The 20,455-nt window shown below is 51.7% G+C and overlaps 2 protein-coding genes across 2 annotated transcripts; one reads left to right on the top strand and one right to left on the bottom strand.

The window, feature by feature from the left end:
• Positions 1-11,229: 11,229 nt before the first annotated feature.
• On the top strand, positions 11,230-12,029 carry LOC128063173 (40S ribosomal protein S3a-like). Its single transcript, XM_052655787.1, has one exon. It carries the CDS (start codon positions 11,234-11,236, stop codon positions 12,026-12,028), a length of 795 nt encoding a protein of 264 aa, XP_052511747.1. The 5' UTR covers positions 11,230-11,233; the 3' UTR covers position 12,029.
• Positions 12,030-16,680: 4,651 nt separating this feature from the next.
• Positions 16,681-19,655, bottom strand: RABAC1 (Rab acceptor 1). The gene is made up of 5 exons (XM_052655788.1): positions 19,438-19,655; positions 18,946-19,158; positions 18,523-18,620; positions 17,001-17,102; positions 16,681-16,918 (listed from the first exon to the last, which is right to left on the bottom strand). The coding sequence occupies exons 1-5, from the start codon at positions 19,638-19,640 to the stop codon at positions 16,830-16,832; spliced, it is 705 nt and encodes a 234-aa protein (XP_052511748.1). The 5' UTR covers positions 19,641-19,655; the 3' UTR covers positions 16,681-16,829.
• Between the last annotated feature and the right edge of the window lie 800 nt (positions 19,656-20,455).

Genomic DNA, 20,455 nt, shown 5'->3' with positions numbered 1-20,455 from the left:
CCTTGGTCTCAGCACCCCCAAAGCAAAATAAGCATTAGGAACCCACTAGTTGGCAAACTTAGACTCAGCAGCTGGGCCCCAAGGTTGGCTCACCCCAAACTAGGTATTAAGACCCCCACATTAAGCCACTCCTAAACCGGGCGTCTAGGCCCTCCAAGGTCTAAGCCTCCGTGTGAATCACCCCTTAACTAGGTACCTGGGTGATTAACTTCAGACACCACCCTGGGCTGTGCTCAGTCGCTCAGGCCTGTCCAACTCTGTGCAGCCCCAGGCACTGTAGCCCACCAGGCTCCTCTGTCCATGGGGATTCTCCAGGCAAGAGTACTAGAGTGGGTTGCCATCTCCTCCAACCCCAACAGGCAAATCTAAACTCCATCACCCCTAAACTGGATATAAGGAAGCCCAGTGACAGTCACTTCAAACTTTGGCTACTAGGCCTCAAGGCTCAGTGAACCCCAAACTGTATTAATTGGTAATCCCCAGCTAGTCAAGCATTCCTCCTCTCAAATGCCCCCCAAAACTAGTCTTGTGATACACAAGAATGACCCCCCCCCAACAAGGAGGCATTTGAAGACAGAGTCAACTGCAGGTAACAAGGAGGGTCACCGCCAAACTTGATATCTAGGCCCCAGCTGCCATCCTGGCCTGGCACATGGACTCTCTGTTGGTCATCTCAACCTCAGCATCTGGAAAGCCCATGTTCAGCCCCCCAAAACTAGACATTGGGGCTTCCCTGGTAGCTCAGCTGGTAAAGAATCCGCCTGCAATGCAAGAGACCCTGGTTCGATCCCTGGGTCGGGAAGATCCCCTGGAGGAGGGCACAGCAAGCCACTCGAGTATTCTTGCCTGGACAATTCCATGGACAGAGGAGCCTGGTGGGCCACAGTCCATGGGGTTGCAAAGTGTTGGACAAGACTGAGCAGCTAAGCACAGCAAAACGAGACGTCTGAGCAGCTTGCCTCAGCTATCCCCAGACTAGGGCTCTGGGGTCCCAGAACCTCCCATCTGGACGCCAGGGTAAGTCACCTCTACTTCAGCATTTAGGGCCCCAGCATTAGTCCTCAAATTAGAATGCAAAGACGGGACTGATGAATCTGTTTGCAGGGCAGCTATGGAGACACAGCCACAGAGAACAGACTTGCGGACACAGTGGGGCAGAGACAAGGTAGGGTGATCTGGGAGCAGCATCGAAACACACGCATCACCATGTAAGACGGGCAACCACGCATCACCATGTAAGACGGGCAACTACGCATCACCATGTAAGACGGGTAATATACACATCACCCATCTAAGACGGACAACACACGCATCACCATGTAAGACGGGCGACACACGCATCACCATGTAAGACGGGCGACACACGCATCACCATGTAAGACGGGCGACACATGCATCACCCCTGTAAGATAGGTAACATATGGTTGGACTGTAGCCTACCAGGTCCCTCTGTCCATGGGATTTTCCAGGCAAGAATACTGGAGTGGCTTGCCATTTCCTTCTCCAGGGGATCTTCCCAACCCAGGGATCGAACCCGGGTCTCACGTTGCAGGCAGATGCTTTACCACCTGAGCCACCAGGGAGGTTGTAAGATAGATCGCCAGTGGGAACCCCAAACTGGTGCTATGTGACAACCTAGAGGGGTAGGATGGGGAGGGAGGTGGGAAGGAGGTTCAAGAGGGAGGGGGCATATGTATACTTATGGCTGATTCATGTTGGTGTATGGCAGACACCATCACAATATTGTACTTATCTTCCAATTAAAAATAAAATTAGAATGCAGACCACAGTCTCACTCACCCCTAAATTTACCAGACTTCAGAGCCCCACAGTCAAGTAAAGCCACAGCAAGCCCCTCTCAGAATACGCAACTGAAACCCATATGGCAGGTCACCCACAAGCTTGGCATCTGGGCACCCAGGGTCAGATACCCCCTAAACCAGGGTGTGGGACACCTGGGCTTAGCGAGCCCCAAACTTCAGTCAGTCCCAAAGCAATCAATAGGACCCCTAAATGAACATGTTGTTGTTTGGTCACTAGGTCGTCTCTGACTCTTTTGTGACCTGTGGACTGGAGCCCTCCAGGCTCCTCTGTCCATGGGATTTCCCAGGCAAGAATACTGGAGTAGGTTGCCATTTTCTTTTCCCAGGGAGCTTCCCAACCCAGGGATCGAACTCATGTCTCCTGCATTGGCAAGTGGGTTCTTTACCACTGAGCCATCTGGGAAGCCCCCTAATGAGCAAAGGGGCGGCCAAATGTGGTCATCAGTAAACCCCAAGCCAGTCAGTCTCGACTGGACAGCTGAGTCCCCAGGCTCACCCAGTCTTGACGGGGGAAGCGGCCCAGGAGGCCCCTGCAGTCTTACCACCCAGGCTGTCTCCAGCGCTAACGCCAGGCTCAGTGGCCCCCTCCGGTCCTCACGTAAGTCAACTGTCACGGATTTCTAACCTAGGCACCCAAACCAGGAACGTGGGCTCATGAGCAGCAAAACTTGGCAGGAGGGACTCCAGTCACCCAAACTCAGGATCTTCCCAAAGTAGGGATCTGAGTCCCCGGTTTTCATCACTTGCAACAATGCACCTCAACCACCACAGCCATGTGCCCCCAGACTCGACTTTGACCTTCAGGATGCAGTTGTGTTTGATGAAGGCAGTTGAACCAGCCTGATCCCCGAGCCAGAAAGCTCCACAGCCCACTGTGCCCCCGCCTCAGAGGCCCGCTCCTCCCCCAAGGCCCCTTTGGGTCTCGTCCTCGATCTTCCCCACGCTGGGTATCTCTGCTGCGCCCACCACCTCCCCATTCATGTGCAGACGTGTCCCTACCTTGAAAACCCCCGGCCTTCCGTGTTGCAGACATCCCCAGACCCAGTCAAGAACTCTTCAAGTGGATCCTGGCCCCTGAGGTCCCAACCTCTCCTGTTCCACATTTTTTTTTTTTTGGCCTCATCACACGACATGCAGGATCTTAGTTCCTCAACTGGGGATTGTACCTGAGCCCTCGGCAGTGGAAGCAAAACCACTGGTCTGCCAGGGAATTTCTTCTCTGGTTTCAACAGCCCAGACTCTTCAGCTTCAGTAACCCTCAAACAGGGCTCCGCACCTAGGCCACGCTTACTCAGGGACCCCACCCCTGGGTGTGGGAGACCCCTGACTCAGTCCACCCCAGGGATATTCAGGCACCAGCATTCTCAGATTCAGCATTTGGAAGGCACCAGGTCCCCAGGCTCTGCACCCCAAACCGGAGGACTCAAGTGACAGTTTCTGCCTCCTTGGACTAAAACTGATGATCCTCAGTCTGACCAACTGCACAACCACACCCCCAGTCTCTGAGTCCCAAGCTAGACAGCTGCTGCTGCTGCTGCTAAGTCGCTTCAGTTGTGTCCGACTCTGTGTGACCCCATAGACGGCAGCCCACCAGGCTCCCCTGTCCCTGGGACTCTCAAGGCAAGAACCCACAAGGAGTGGGTTGCCATTTCCTTCTCCAATGCATGAGAGTGAAAAGTGAAAGTGAAGTCGCTCCGTCGTGTCTGACTCAGCGACCCCATGGACTGTAGCCCACCAGGCTCCTCCATCCATGGGATTTTCCAGGCAAGAGTACTGGAGTGGGGTGCCATTGCCTTCTCTGCCCCAAACTATACCCTGAACCTTAATCTCTGTCGTAAGAAACTAGGTCCCCCCACCAACTGTCACACCACCCTAAATGGAGCACCAGACCCTTGGTATGGAAACATAACCCGTCTCCACAATGCCATGTGTCATCTTGAATCGGGTCACTGGACCCCCAGGGTGCATCTCCCCAAGCCAGGCAATTGAGTGCTCATCTGTCACTCCAAAGTCAACTAGCAGAATCCCAGTCTCTGACACCCCAACAGGGTACTTGGTCTCTGTCACCCACAGGAAGCAAGCTAGCCCCCCACCTCAGTTCCCCCCAACTCTCCACCGGCACCCCACTCTCAGTCACCCCATCCACCACCCCAAATATATTTTGAGAACCCCAGTTCTATCATTCCAAAGTAAATGATTGGCCTCACAATTTCACCCTCAACTGAACCACTGTTCACAACGTACGTGCATGCTGAGTCGCTTCAGTCGTGTCTGACTCTTTGCGACCCCATGGACTGTAGCCCACCAGGCTCCTCTGTCCATAGGATTCTCCAGGCAAAGATACTGGAGTGGGTTGCCGTCCCCTCCTCCAGGGGATCTTCCCGACCCAGGGATCGACCTTGCGTCTCTTACGTCTGCTGCGTTGGTGGGTGGGTTATTTACAGCTAGCACCGTTGTTCACATGAATTGGCTCCCGATCCAGGGACAAGTAGTCACCTGGAAGGGAGAGACGCTGTCCCTCACCTATGCTGCCTTAGACACCTGGTCTCATCACCTCAAACTAGACAGTTGATCCCAGTACCAGTCTCCCCCAAATGGACAACTGAACCCTGATCCCTGTCAACCCAAACTAGACAAAAGATGCCAGTCACCATCTCAGATTAGAAAACAAGACAGTTACCCCCAAAACACCCTGGATGCCAGTCTCTCAGCCCCATAACACAGACAACCACATCCGAGGCTTTCTCACCCCAGATGTTCCCTGGGACCTCAGTCTCTGTCATGTAAAATTAGACTCTCACCCCAACCTCTGTCACCCCAAACATGCTCTGGGGCCTGAGTGTTTATTCCACAAAACTAGACATACTTCAGCCTCCGCCACCCCAAATACACTGAGATCCCAGTCACTGTCCTAACAAACGAGACAACCAGACCCCATTCTCTGTCTCCTCAAATATACCCTGGGACCCCAGTCTCTGATCCCCCAAACGAGACAACCTTTCTATCACCCCCAATATACCCTGGGACCATGGACTCTGTCTCCCCAAAGCCACACAGCCATACCCGTGGTCTCTCACCCCAAATACACCTTGGAACCCAATATTATTATCCCCCAAACTAGTAACAGACCCACAGCCGAACCCCCAAATATTCCTTGGTACCCCCAGTTTGACCCTCAACAGCCAGATTCCATCTGTCACTCCATATACAACCAGGACCCTGAGCTCTGTCCCACAAAACTAGGCAAACAGACCTCCAGATTCTGTCAACTGAATGTCCCTGGAATCCAGTCTAACCCTCAGTCTCTGACACCCCAAATATGCCCCGGGACTCAGCCTATGTCCCCCCTAAACAAGACAATGGCACCTCCAGGCTCTGTCACTCCACACAGAGCACCTGGATACATAAATGCCACCTCCAACTAGAGACCTGGCCCCCAGCCCCTGCCGCCTTCATCGTATCAGTCAAACTCCAGTCTGTCATCCTAAACTGGACAACCAGAACCCTGGTCTCACTTCTGCCAACCTAGAGAAGCAAACTTCCTTTCTACGTCACCCTAAATGCAACCCTTAAGTCACAATCATTTCATCCCCAAATGAACAACTGATCCCTAATCTCCCAACTAGGCAACTAACCTCCTAGTCTCTGTTGCCCTAAATCAGGTTCTGAATCCCAGAACCTCTCGTCTCTGACACCTCAGTCTAGATACACGAATCCCAATTTCTATTTTTTTTTTCTGGCTGCCCTGGGTCTTCATTGCTCGCGCTGCGTGGGCTTTCTCTAGTTTTGGTGAGCAGGGATTTTTCTCTAGTTGCAATGCACAGGCTTCCCACTGCAGCGGCTTCTCTTGTTGTGGAGCACAGGCTCCTGAGTGCACAGGCTCCTGAGCGCATGGGCTCAATAACTGTGGCGCACTGGCTTAGTTGCCCTGCAGCCTGTGGGATCTTCCAAGACCAGGGATCAGACCCACGTCCCCTGCACTGGCAGGCGGATTCTCAGCCACTGGGCCACCAGGGAAGTCCTGAATTGCCACTTCTTCTCTTTTTTTAAAATATATTTTTAATTTATCTGGCTGTGTCAGGTCTTAGTTCCAGCATGCAAGATCTTTTTTTTTTTTCAGTTGCGAAGGATGTAGTTCCCTGACCAGGAACTGGACCCAGGCCCCGTGCAATGGAAGCGTGGCATCTCAGCCACTTGACCACCAGGGAAGTCCCCGAACCCCCACTTCTGATGTCCCAAGCCAGACATCTGGACCCCCAGGCTCTGGCACTTCACACTAGACAAAGAAACCCCACAGCCCTCTGAAATCTCATGATGACAGTCATCCTGGTCTCTGCCTCTCAAGACAGACAGGCGGAGTCCCGTTGGTCTGTCACCCCAACGAGGCAACGAGACCCGTCGTGTCTGCCTCTTCATACTGTCCAGGGGGTCACCCCAACGTCTCTCACCCCAACTAACACCCTTATGCCCAGTGCCATCACCCTAAACTAAATAACAAGACCTTTGGCCTCTATAATCCCGAGTCAGGCAACCAGCCTTGTGTCTCTGAACCCCAAAAGGAATAATCAGACTACGAGTCTCAGACACCCCAATGGGGCCCACCAGACCCCCAGTTTCTAGAGCTCCAAACTAGAAACTGAATCTTCAGTCTGGCATCCCAAACCTTAGAATTTTGGCGTCTCAACCTAACAACTAGACTACCATTCTGTCACCCTCAAAAAGATAGACCCCACCTCTGACACCCCCAAAGAAACTCCAGAGCCCAGTCTTGGTCACCAAAACCTAGACAATAAGATCCTCAGTCTGTCACCCCAGATTAGACTAGTCCCCATCACCCCAACCTTGACAAGAACCCCAGTGCCTAACACCTCCCACAACTCTGGTCTCGATCACTCCCAACCAGATAAAAGAGTCCCTAATCTGTCACTTAAGCTTTGAGAACTAGAGACTTCCCTGGAAGTCCAGTGGTTAAGACTCCATGCCTCCACTGCAAGGGGCGCAGGTTCGATCCCTGGTTGGGGAACTAAGATCCTGCATGCAGCTTGCAGCATGTCAAAAAAGAGAAAAATTTGAGAACAAGATCCAGTGTTTTAATCTCAAACTAGACAAGCAGACATTCTTCAAACTAACAACAAAAAAAAAGGTCTCCTGGGGAGTTCCCTGGTAATCTAGTGGCTAGGATTCAGCGCTTTCACTGCCATGGCCTGGGGGTTCAATCCCTGACTGGGGAGCTGATATTCTGCAAGGCATGTGGCAGAGCCAAAAAAAAAACAAAAAACGGCAAATGTTGTTTAAAAAAAAATCTCTCATTTGCTGTCCACTTCACACTGGGCAGAGAGCCCCCAAGCCCTGGTGTCCTAAATGACACAAGGGCACCCCCAGGCTCTGTCACCACCAACCAGACAGTATTGCCTGTCCTGCCACCTCAAGGAAACAACCAGCCCCCCATCAGGTTGCCCCCAGTGCAGGGGGCCCCCTACCTTGTCATCCCAAACTAGGGCCCTGGACTCCCAGTGTCGTCTGTCACCCCAAGCCAGATAAGTGACCTAAAAGCTGACAACAGATCCTCAGTTTCCGGGGCTTTTCAGGTAGTGCTAGTGGTAAAGAATCCGCCTGATAATGCAAGAAACCTGGGTTCGATCCCTGGATCAGGACAATTCCCTGGAGAAGGAGGTGGCAACCCACTACCCACTCCCGTGTTCTTGCCTGGAGAACGGACAGAAGAGCCTGGTGGGCTACAGTCCATGGGGTCACAAAGAGTCAGACACAACTGAGGAACTGAGCACCCCAGTTTCTATTACCCCAAATCAGGGACTGGACTCCAAGCTGTCACCCCAAACAAGACAATCAGATGGCCAGTCTGATACCCCAGGTGAAGGGCAAGCACTCCCTGGTCCTGTCACTCTACACTGGACAAGTAGGTCCACTGACCCTGTCACCCCAAACCTGAGCCCATGAGCTCTTCAGTCATGAAACTGACAGCCAGATCCTCAGTCTGTCACCCCGACCAGCCAGCTGGACCACCAACCTCCATCACCAAAATAGACAACCAGACTTTTGGTTCTTAGAGAGACACCAAGTCCCCCAGTTTCTGTTACCCCAAAACAAACCTTTCAACTCCAATTCAGGAAGGGATATATGGGGAAGTGACCCCCCTACTCATGAACAACCCCGTGGAAGCTGCTGGTCTCAATATCAGAGTTAGGGACCTGGAGTCAGTCACCGCCAGATTAGGCCTCTGGCCAGAGTCCCATCCTCCCATTCCCAGACCCGGGCTTTGATCCTTTGCCCCAGTGATCTCAGTCCCCGGTCCTCGGGCCTCGGGCCTCAGTCACTTTCAAGCCAGGCAGTCTGACCACATTCACTCCAGGCCCAGCAACAGAAACTGGGCAGAGTGACCACGCACGCTGATGGCAGTCTCCCCTGGGAATACTGGCATCTGGACTAACAAACGGAACACCTGCAGCCATCCTTACGCTGGGAACTTGGCCTCTGATTAGACCCAGAGCCTGACCCGCAGCCGCGGACACTCCAGGTCTCCTTTGCCAGAACAAGCCCATCCCTGGCGCCCTCCGGGGAGAAGGGCTGGAGGAAGCTCTTTCCCGCCCTCTAGTGGCAACCACTAGAACTGCGCCCCCGGTGACGGGGAACACTGTGAACCCGGACACACAAGCCCCCTGGTCTCCCCATTTTGCCAAAAGCCTGGGGGTCCCCCTTGCCTGCTCCCTCCCACACAGGCCAGTCACCAAGCCCCCACCTTCATCTTCCTGAATCTGCTTTTCCTGTCCGTCCTTTCCATTTCACAGTCCCTGCCTCATCTTCCCCAGCTTGGCTCATCCTCCATGGTCTTATTGCCTCCAGCCCATCTCCCACAGGACCCCAAACGATAGTTGTTGGTTTTTTTGCCACACTGCGCGGCTTGTGGGATCTTAGTTCCCCACTAGGGCTCGAACCTGTGCCCCCTGCAGAGGAAGCGCAGAGTCTTAACCACTAGACCTCCAAGGGAAGTCGCTTGGGGATATTCCTGACATTCATACCTGACCTTCTCCCTTCCTTGCTCAAAAGCCTTCCATAGTTTCACATTGCCTTAAGCTATAGTTCAAAACCTCCGCGTGGCTCCCCGGTCCTGCCTGATCCGGGCCCTGCCATCCTCCCCACTGTCGTCTCCTTTGTCACTCCCTTCACCCCAGCCGCGGCAGTGCCTTGTCATTGAGCAAGGCCTACCTCACAGCCTTTGCACTCGCAATTCCCTCCAGCCGGAACACTCTTCCCCGAGACCTCTGAGGGGCAAGCTCCTCCTCAATGCTCAGCAAATCCCTGGCCCTCCACTCTAATCGAGCCCTGCCTTCCACAATCACCCTCTAGTCACATCCAGCCTCCTGTTTCATAGTCTTGGCTGTCTGAGAGCTTCCTATTAGTTGGTTGGTTGGTTCATGAATATGAGTTCCAAGAAGGCAGGGCCTCAACTGCGGTGCTGTTCTTCCTTCAGCATTTAAGCCAGCATATCTAGTAGAAGCAGGATAGGAGCTACAGATGTAATGTTGTATTTGAGGAGCAGTGGCTGCGCAGGCACAGGAGGGCCTAGAGGAGCTAACCCACGTTGAAGGTCAGGAACAGTGGTGTTAAGGAGATACACCTCGTCCAAGGTAAGGAACAGCGGCTGTGCTTTGCTGGAGCAGCCGTGAAGAGATACCCCACGTCAAGGTAAGAGAAACCCAAGTAAGATGGTAAGTGTTGCAAGAGGGCATCAGAGGGTAGACACACTGAAACCATACTCACAGAAAACTAGTCAATCTAATCATACTAGGACCACAGCCTTGTCTAACTCAATGAAACCAAGCCATGCCTGCGGGGCAACCCAAGATGGGCGGGTCATGGTGGAGAGGCCTGATAGAATGTGGTCCACTGGAGAAGGGAATGGCAAGCCACTTCAGTATTCTTGCCTTGAGAACCCCATGAACAGTATGAAAAGGCAAAAGGTTAGGATACCAAAAGAGGAACTCCCCAGCTCATTAGGTGCCCAATATGCTACTGGAGATCAGTGGAGAAATAACTCCAGAAAGAATGAAGGGATGGAGCCAAAGTAAAAACAATACCCAACTGTGGATGTGACTGGTGATAGAAGCAAGATCCGATGCTGTAAAGAGCAATATTGCATAGGAACCTGGAATGTCAGGTCCATGAATCAAGGCAAATTGGAAGTGGTCAAACAAGAGATGGCAAGGGTGAACGTCGACATTCTAGGAATCAGCGAACTAAAATGGACTGGAATGGGTGAATTTAACTCAGATGACCATTATATCTACTACTGTGGGCAAGAATCCCTCAGAAGAAATGGAGTAGCCATCATGGTCAACAAAAGAGTCCGAAATGCAGTACTTGGATGCAATCTCAAAAACGACAGAATGATCTCTGTTCGTCTCCCAGGCAAACCATTCAGTATCACAGTTATCCAAGTCTATGCCCCAACCAGTAATGCTGAAGAAACTGAAGTTGAACAGTTTTATGAAGACCTACAAGATCTTTTAGAGCTAACACCCAAAAAAGATGTCCTTTTCATTATAGGGGACTGGAATGCCAAAGTAGGAAGTCAAGAAACACCTGGAGTAACAGGCAAATTTGGCCTTGGAATGCAGAATGAAGCAAGGCAAAGACTAACAGAGTTTTGCCAAGAGAACGCGCTGGTCATAGCAAACACCCTCTTCCAACAATGCAAGACTCTACACATGGACATCACCAGATGGTCAACACCGAAATCAGATTGATTATATTCTTTGCAGCCAAAGATGGAGAAGCTCTATACAGTCAACAAAAACAAGACCGGGAGCTGACTGTGGCTCAGATCATGAACTCCTTATTGCCAAATTCAGACTTAAATTGAAGAAAGTAGGGAAAACCGCTAGACCATTCAGGTATGACCTAAATCAAATCCCTTATGATTATACAGTGGAAGTGAGAAATAGATTTAAGGGCCTAAATCTGATAGATAGAGTGCCTGATGAACTATGGAATGAGGTTTGTGACATTGTACAGGAGACAGGGATCAAGACCATTCCCATGGAAAAGAAATGCAAGAAAGCAAAATGGCTGTCTGTGGAGGCCTTACAAATAGCTGTGAAAAGAAGAGAGGCGAAAAGCAAAGGAGAAAAGGAAAGATATAAGCATCTGAATGCAGAGTTCCAAAGAATAGCAAAAAGAGATAAGAAAGCCTTCTTCAGCGATCAATGCAAAGAAATAGAGGAAAACAACAGAATGGGAAAGACTAGAGATCTCTTCAAGAAAATTAGAGATACCAAGGGAACATTTCATGCAAAGATGGGCTCGATAAAGGACAGAAATGGTCTGGACCTAACAGAAGCAGAAGATATTAAGAAGAGGTGGCAAGCCCTTTTGGCTCTCTGAGCGGCACCATGGCGGTCGGCAAGAACAAGCGCCTTACAAAAGGAGGCAAAAAGGGAGCCAAGAAGAAAGTGGTTGACCCATTTTCTAAAAAAGATTGGTATGATGTGAAAGCACCAGCTATGTTCAATATAAGGAATATTGGGAAAACATTGGTCACGAGAACTCAAGGAACCAAAATCGCATCTGATGGCCTCAAAGGTCGTGTTTTTGAAGTGAGTCTTGCTGATCTGCAGAATGATGAAGTAGCATTTAGAAAATTCAAGCTAATTACTGAGGATGTTCAGGGCAAAAACTGCCTGACTAACTTTCATGGTATGGATCTTACCTGTGACAAAATGTGCTCCATGGTCAAAAAATGGCAGACCATGATTGAAGCTCACGTTGACGTCAAGACTACCGATGGTTACTTGCTTCGTCTGTTCTGTGTGGGTTTTACTAAAAAGCGCAACAATCAGATTCGGAAGACCTCTTACACCCAGCACCAGCAGGTGCGCCAGATCCGCAAGAAGATGATGGAGATCATGACCCGAGAGGTGCAGACCAACGACCTAAAAGAGGTGGTCAATAAACTGATTCCAGATAGCATTGGGAAAGACATAGAAAAGGCTTGCCAATCTATTTATCCGCTCCATGATGTCTTCGTTAGAAAAGTAAAAATGCTGAAGAAGCCCAAATTTGAATTGGGAAAACTCATGGAGCTACATGGTGAAGGTAGTAGTTCTGGAAAAGCTACTGGGGATGAGACAGGTGCTAAAGTTGAACGAGCTGATGGATACGAGCCACCAGTCCAAGGATCGGTTTAAAATGCAGACTCTTCATGGTGACAAATAAAAGATCTTATTTGTGGTAAAAAAAAAAAAAAAAAAAAAAAAGAAGAGGTGGCAAGAATATACGGAAGAACTGTACAAAAATCTTCATGACCCAGATAATCATGATGATGTGATCACTAATCTAGAGCCAGACATCTTGGAATGTGAAGTCAAGTGGGCCTTAGAAAGCATCACTACGAACAAAGCTAGTGGAGGTGATGGAATTCCAGTGGAGCTGTTTCAAATCCTGAAAGATGATGCTGTGAAAGTGCTGCACTCAATATGCCAGCAAATTTGGAAAACTCAGCAGTGGCCACAGGACTGGAAAATGTCAGTTTTCATTCCAATTCCAAAGAAAGACAATGCCAAAGAATGCTCAAACTACTGCACAATTGCACTCATCTCACATGCTAGTAAAGTAATGCTCAAAATTCTCCAAGCCAGACTTCAGCAATACGTGAACCTTGAACTCCCTGATGTTCAAGCTAGTTTTAGAAAAGGCAGAGGAACCAGAGATCAAATTGCCAACATCCGCTGGATCATGGAAAAAGCAAGAGAGTTCCAGAAAAACATCTATTTCTGCTTTATTGACTATGCCAAAGCCTTTGACTGTGTGGATCAAAATAAACTGTGGAAAATTCTGAAAGAGATGGGAATACCAGACCACCTGACCTGCCTCTTGAGAAATCTGTATGCAGGTCAGGAAGCAACAGTTAGAACTGGACATGGAACAACAGACTGGTTCCCAATAGGAAAAGAAGTACGTCAAGGCTGTATATTGTCACCCTGCTTATTTAACTTCTATGCAGAGTACATCATGAGAAACGCTGGACTGGAAGAAACATAAGCTGGAATCAAGATCGCCGGGAGAAATCAATAACCTCAGATATGCAGATGACACCACCCTTATGGCAGGAAGTGAAGAGGCGCTAAAAAGCCTCTTGATGAAAGTGAAAGAGGAGAGTGAAAAAGTTGGCTTAAAGCTCCACATTCAGAAAACGAAGATCATGGCATCCGGTCCCATCACTTCATGGGAAATAGATGGGGAAACAGTAGAAACAGTGTCAGACTTTATTTTGGGGGGGCTCCAAAATCACTGCAGATGGTGACTGCAGCCATGAAATTAAAAGACGCTTACTCCTTGGAAGAAAAGTTATGACCAACCTAGATAGTATATTCAAAACAGAGACATTACTTTGCCGTCTAAGGTCCGTCTAGTCAAGGCTATGGTTTTTCCTGTGGTCATGTATGGATGTGAGAGTTGGACTGTGAAGAAGGCTGAGCGCCGAAGAATCGATGCGTCTGAACGGTGGTGTTGGAGAAGACTCTTGAGGGTCCCTTGGACTGCAAGGAGATCCAACCAGTCCATTCTGAAGGAGATCAACCCTGGGATTTCTTTGGAGGGAATGATGCTAAAGCTGAAGCTCCAGTACTTTGGCCACCTCATGCGAAGAGTTGACTCATTGGAAAAGACTCTGATGCTGGGAGGGATTGGGGGCAGGAGGAGAAGGGGACGACAGAGGATCAGACGGCTGGATGGCATCACGGACTCGATGGACGTGAGTCTAAGTGAACTCCGGGAGATGGTGATGGACAGGGAGGCCTGGCGTGCTGCGATTCATGGGGTTGCAAAGAGTTGGACACGACTGAGCAACTGAACTGAACTGATATATATATATATATATATATATATATATATACACACATATATATATATATTTGGCTGTGCTGTCTGTATGGTATGGGGGATCTTAGTTCCTTGGCCAGGGATCGAACCCCGGCCCTTGCAGTGAGAGTGCCAAGTCCTAACCACTGGATCACAAGGGAATTCCCTCACATTTTAAAAAGTAAAGAAAAAAGTAAAAATACTAATTTACCTTAACATATCCAACCCTAGCATATTCAACAGATACCCAACATATCCACCAGCTTCCCAGGTGGCTTAGTGGTAAAGAATCCACCTGCAATGCAGGAGACTCCAGTTCAAACCCTGGGTTGGGAAGATCCCCTGGAGAAGGAAATGGCAACCCACTCTAGTATTCTTACCTGGAGAATCCCATAGATAGAAGAGCCTGGTGGGCTACAGTCCATAGGGATTGCAAGAGTTGGACGTGATTTAGTGACTAAACGACAGCATCCAATACATTATCCTTCCAATACATAGCCAATAAAAAAATCATTAATGAGATATTTTACACTCTTTTCCTACTGTCTTTGAAATCTGGCGTGTGTTTTATATGTACAGCGCATCTCAATCCGAATCAGCCATGTTTCAAGTAGCTAGTAGCCATATACAGCTATGAAGTCGCTCAGTCGCGTCCGGCTCTCTTGCAGCCCCATGGACTGTAGCCCACCAGGCTCCTCCGTTCATGGGATTTCCCAGGCAAGGATACTGGAGCGGGTTGCCACCGCCTTCTCCAGGCGATCTTCCCGACCCAGGAATGGAAGCCAGGTCTCCCGCATTGCGGGCAGACGACTCCTTACCGTCTGAGCCACCGGGGAAACCTGCCATACATGGCTGATGGCCACCATATGTGACAGAATTCCAGAGCAGTACTGGGCACTCAGCGGGCCCTCAATAAACACTTACTGAAAAGAACAGTGAGCGAGCGTATTTTGGTGAGACAGGAGGGTGGGGAGGCCAGCCTCCCCTGGCTGAGTGGCCGCTTCGCCCGCGGCTCTGCCTGGGGCCGGCTCTGTGTCCCTCCGAGCTCGCAGAAGCGTCGCCATCTCAGCGAGCCCGCTTTGCAGGAGCTCTGCAGGCCCCATCTCTCACCTCGCTGGTTGTCACACCTGCCAACTGCTTTCCCTACCACCTGCCTTTCTGTTTAGTCGGTGGTCGTACCACCCAGTGGCCTTGGCGCTGCAGCGAAGAGCCAGGGGTGCCTGTCTCACCTAACTCAGGAAAACCAACGTCCCTTCCCCGCCAAAGGGGGGTCTCCACCCGCCCGCCCCGTCTGCTCCAGCTGTCCTGCTTCCGGGCCTGCTGCTGTCTCCCGCATTTCACCTACTCTTTCCTCTCACCAGAACGTTCTCCCTCTGGGAGGGAGGGATCTGGGGCTGCTCCCGTTCTCACAGTACGATTATTTAGGGGCTTCTCTGATAGCTCAGTTGGTAAAGAACCCGCCTGCAATGCAGGAGACCTGGGTTCGATCCCTGGGTTGGGAAGACCTCCTGGAGAAGGGAAAGGCTACCCACTCCAGTATTCCGGCCTGGAGAATTCCATGGGCTATATAGTCCATGGGGTTGCAAAGAGTCGGACACGACTGAGCGACTTTCACTCGCTTCACAAACTAAAGGTGATTAGCCACCAATTAATATCTAAGTGTGAAAGCTAGTAGGTCTTTTGTTTTTTTTTTTCTCTTTTCCACACCACATGGCTTATGAGAGCTTAATTCCAGGAATTAAGGAATTTAAGGAATTAAGGAATTTCTTAATTTATGGAATTAAGCTTAATTCCTTAAATCCAGGAATTGAACCTGGATCCCTGGCAGTGAGAACATGCAGTCCTAACCACTGGACCACCAGGGAATTCCCTCCCTCACTCAATTTTTAAAGATTGCTTGGCTGTGCTGGTCTTCCTTGCTGTGCACGGGGCAGGGTCAGGGGGCTTGGCTTCTCTTGTTTCAGAGTGGGGGCTCTAGGTATGCGGGCTCAGTAGTTGTGGCACATGGGCTTAGCTGGCCTGCAACATGTGGAATCTTCCTGGTGTAGGGATCAAACCCATGCTCCCTGGATTGGCAGGCAGATTCTTAATCACTGGAACCACCAGGGAAGTCTGCCTCACTCAATTTAAGTCTTCACTGAACATCACCTCAGGGAAGCTTCTTACACCTATCACTCATTTCCAGAACTTTCTCTGTGAGGAGTTGACATGGCGCTGGCCAGCCTTTGAGAGGCGTGCTTGTGCAGTGGCCCTTGTCTGGCCTCTGGGAACCTGGATTTCAGCAGGGTTCTTGCTGCTCCCTGAAATAATGGCTCTTGTGTCTACACTGTGCAAACCATATTGTTTATGCTGAAGACCTGCTTTCTTTCCGGACACTGAGTCTGTGGTGAACTTCTCTGCAGATAGCATTTCACTGTTGCGTGACTGCACCAGCTTGGGGGCCCCACTGGGGAGAGGGCTCTGGGAAGCTTTCGTCTGGACTTCGCCCCACATACCTTTTCTCTTTGCTGATTTTGCTTCATAGGTAACAGTGCCTGCAATGCGGGAGAACTGGGTTCAATCCCTTTATCAGGAAAATTCCCTGGAGAAGGGCATGGCAACCCACTGCAGTGTTCTTGCCTGGAGAATCCCATGGACAGAGGAGCCTGGTGGGCTACAGTCCATGGGGTCACAAAGAGTCAGACATGACTGAGCGACATTTTGCTTCATAACCTTCATGATAATAAATCGCAGCTGGGAATACGGCTGGCGCCCGAGTCCCGAGTCCTCCTAGCAAATCCTGAAACATGGGGGTGATCTCAGGGGCCCCGACATACTCTTTTCTCCTTAGAACTTGTTGCCACTGACCATCCCATCGCATTTATTTATCTTGCTTATTGTCCACTCCCCACCCCCACCTCCATCCACGGCCCACCCTCACCCGCTCGGTCTCTGCAGGAGCCCAGCATCACCGACACAGACCCACAGCAGAGGCAGAATATTTGCTCAACAACTGTAACAGTTTTATTTCCAAAGCTGGAGTCCCTCCCTGGTCTTGATGTGGGAAGGGGGCCTTTGGCCAGAGCCGAGTGGGACCGGGGTGAACATGGGCAGCTAGCTCAAGAGGCTGGGGGCTCTCGCGAAGCCACCTCACACGGGTTCCATCTGCAGCTCCTCCCCGTCCACAGCCTCCATCTGGTGGAAGGCGGCATGGGAGCCGATGACTACGAGAGTGGCTCCTGCAGGAAAATGGGCAGTTCAGGGCCTGGTGGCCTCACCCGGCCCCCACCGCCCACACTGCTGCCCAGACCCTGTACTCACCCAGGACCCAGAAGACGGCGGAGCCCGCGCCAGCCAGCCAGAAGAAGGGAAAGGAGACGCCCCCGGCCAGAGCATACTGATGGGCGGGGCTCACCTCCCGGCCTGCAGGGCAGAGGGCATTGGGGCAGCTGTTCTGACTCGTGGCTCCTCCCAGAGTAACCCCTGATGCTCCCCCAAACCTTGCAAGCTCTGGGAGCCTCAGGGTCTAATCTAAATTTGTGCCAAGGCCCTCCAGCCCTTGGCCCCACCCACTGACCGTGGGAACAGAGTGCCTTCCTCAGCCCCCTGCCCTCTGCCCTTCAACCCCGCTTCTGCTAGGAAGCTCCCAGCCTCCCTCTCCTGACTAGTTCTCCTGCTCCAACCTGCACTCGTGCAGATCTGGAACCTCCGACTGGCAGCCCAAGAGCCAAATCTGACCTGGTGATGTGTCTTTTGAGTCTGCACATTATTCCATCAGAATTTGGTTTGTGGCTGCCAGAAAAACTGGATAATTTCACATAATAGGCCGGCCCTCTGCATCCACAGATGGAAACCCGTGGATCGTTGTACTACATCATTTTTCATAAGGGACTTGAGCATCGGTGGACTTTGCCATCCATGGGGCTCCTGGAACAACCCCCTATGGACACCAAGGGGCAGCTGTACAGAAGTCTGGCTTCTCGTGGTGGATTGGAAGGTTGGATCTGCAGGTACTGGTGGCAGCTGTGGCTGAAGCCAAGTCGTGTCTATACTCCAAGCGCTCCCTCCATGCCCTGGGCTAGCCCGACACGCCCCTCCACCCAGCCTACCTACGTGACCGGCAGGCTTCTGAAGCATTCTGTCTTAGGTCTACCTGTTCATCTGAGCCCAATTCCCCTTTATCCCCACTCCAAAGTCCTTGAGCATCCCCTAGTTGGGAACTCAGAGCCCTCTGTTTTATTTTTAAATCTTCTGCCAGCACCACACATAATGTGTGACTTAGTTCCCTGATGGGGGATGGAACCCATGCCCCCTGCGTTGAAAGCATGGTCTTAACCACTGAACCACCAGGGAAGTCTTCAGGCCTGTCTTTCTTCTCAGTGGTGTTTCTGGTGTCAATCTGGGACCACCTGAGCCACAGGGCTCAGCCTCCCTCTCAGAAATCCCAAGATTTCCACTTCTCCCCAGGAAGCAGGAAAGGGGGAGCACGGATTTAGGCCAGTGGGAAGTCGCCACCTGGTGGCCGACGGGGGTACGTGCAGCTGACGTTAGCAGGAGGTTAGGCAGGAGGGAGAGTGAAGGAGGAGGTTTAAGGAGTCAGGCGGAGGTGGGTTCTGGGGTGGGTTCTGGGGTATCGTCTGGACTTGGGGGATAGCAACTCGGGGGCACTGAGAGTGGGTGGGAGCATCAGGTGTGTCTGAGACTTTAAGGGACCAAGTTTGGGGGAATCTAGTGTAGATAGAGGCTTGGGCAGACGTGGGTTCAAAAGGACTTGGGTTTAGTGTCAAAAGGTTTGCATTCCAAGAGACCAGGATGTGAACAGCCTGGGCAAAGGATTTCTCACCGAACAGCACAAACTTGGACTGCAACGTGCGCAGATAGAGGATGTAACAGGCGCCAAAGAAGACAGCCAAGGCCACCAGCAGCATGGGAGACGTCGCCCTGGAAGGGGGCAGGGAGCCGTGCGTCAGGGAGCTGGGGCTAGGCCCGACAAGGAGGCCCTGACCTTCCCATCGGCGGATGGCAGGCGATCCGCTTGGGGCCGGGGAAGTCTAGGTCACATTTGGTCACACTGTATCCTGGCCAGGTTGATGGGGGAACTAGGGACCTGGCCCTTCGGTGAAAACTTCCGGCAGAACATCCCATGGGAATGGGGCCCGGGCAGTGAGAGGTGGGGCCGGATGCTGAGGGCGCGGTCGGCCAGAGCGGGCCACGCAGCCTGGAGGGGGTGGGGACCGGGGCGGCGACGGGCCGAAGAGGCACTCACACACAGTACAGGATGAGGCCCAGAAACACGAACACATAGTTGCTCTGGTAGTACTCCACGTTGCGTACGAGGCGCTGGCACAGCTCGCCCAGGTTGCGGGGCCGCGAGAAGCGCCGCTGGTCCACGAAGGAGCCCCAGGACCGGATGGTCGCACGGCGCCGCTCCAGCCACTCGCGGCCCGCGCCAGATGGAATCAGTTTCGGCAGCAGGGTCCTGATGGGTGAGGGGTCACGTCAGCGATCGACCGACCGGGATGGAGTCCGGACCCTCCAGCAAGAAGAGGACCGAGGGGGGCCGGACTCCGGGGTTCTGGGGTGGATAATGGTCCCAGGCTCCTGGATCTCAGGGGAGAAAGGGGCTGAGGGTCCAGGCTCCAGAGTCCTCGAAGAGGACAACAGAGGCCCAAACTCTTATGTCTAGAGGCCGGGATTCCTAGGACCCCCCAGGGGGGAGGGGGAGGGGGACCAGGACTCCCGGGTCTCGGTTGCTCACGCGGCGCTCAGTCCCTCCGCCTCGGCATCCTTCTGCTGGTCCTTCTCGGCCGCCATGTCTGTGTTGTCTGGGGAAGAACTAACGAGCCCAGGGCTCTGCAGACCCCGCGGGCCCCGCCCGAGAACGGCCTCACTCAGCAGAGCTGGAGCGGACGTGTAGTCGTTCTGGAGCCGCTGGGGAACGGTAGTTCTGCTGCCGAGCATTGTGGGAGTTGTAGTCCTGATGGTGCCGGGGAGACTGGGCACCATGATGGTGGCATGACTCGCGAAGCACTTTGGGAGTTGTAGTCGTGTAAAAAGAACCAAGCGCCCCTCTGGGCATTGTGGGAGTTGTAGTTTCCGAATTAGGATTTGTGGAGTCGGGGAAGGTGGGTTGTCAGGAGTCAGGGCGTTAGGCAAGCTCTAAAGGCAAGAAGACGCTGTGTACTCCCCCGTGCAGGCTACAATCGGGACCGTGTAGAGCTGTCATTCTGTCTCTAGGAGGTATAAAAAAACACTTAATAAAACACTCAGATGTTCTGATTCAGCAGATCTAGGGCGAGACCCTTCATCCGTGTTTATAACAAGTTTCTAGGTGATGTTGATGCTTCTGGTGATGCTCCATGGCCCACATTTTGAATAGCCAGACTGTAAAGAATTAGTGGGAGTCTATTCCTTCCTTCTTTAACAGGCTAGTGATGGGGCCATGGTTGCTGGAGGGGGTGTCTAAGGTGGGGAGCAAAGCTCCACCCCCACCTTTGGGCTCCCAAGGATGAATGGGTTAGGATTAGGGACCTAGGCATGCCCCTGCCTTGGTTAGGGTGAAGGGAAGTGGGAGGAAAGGTTGAGATTTTATTTTTTCATTTATCATTTTTTTGTCCAGTTTTATTGAAGGGGTGAGAATTTTTTAAAGATGTAGATGTCATAACTAAAAGAGCTGGGATTCTGGGGTCAGAGGTCAAACTTCAGGCTGTGTTGAGCTCATCACCTCCCTGAACCTCAGTGTCTTCATCTGGACAGTGAAGATCCTGGGAGTACCA

The sequence above is a fragment of the Budorcas taxicolor genome, chromosome 18, assembly GCF_023091745.1.
Source record: "Budorcas taxicolor isolate Tak-1 chromosome 18, Takin1.1, whole genome shotgun sequence".
Lineage (NCBI taxonomy): Eukaryota > Metazoa > Chordata > Mammalia > Artiodactyla > Bovidae > Budorcas > Budorcas taxicolor.
The sequence above is the reverse complement of the archived record's forward strand: the minus strand, read 5'-3'. Positions and strand labels throughout refer to the sequence as shown.

Bases quoted from the DNA above. Each gene is read 5' to 3' on its own strand.
- LOC128063173 (XM_052655787.1), top strand. From the start codon at position 11,234: ATGGCGGTCGGCAAGAACAAGCGCCTTACAAAAGGAGGCAAAAAGGGA.
- RABAC1 (XM_052655788.1), bottom strand. From the start codon at position 19,640: ATGCTCGGCAGCAGAACTACCGTTCCCCAGCGGCTCCAGAACGACTAC. The intron at 19,159-19,437 runs GTGAGCAACCGA...CTCACCCATCAG, and splicing joins GCGGAGGGACTGAGCGCCGC to GACCCTGCTGCCGAAACTGA. The intron at 17,103-18,522 runs GTGAGAAATCCT...TCTGCCCTGCAG, and splicing joins GTCCAAGTTTGTGCTGTTCG to GCCGGGAGGTGAGCCCCGCC.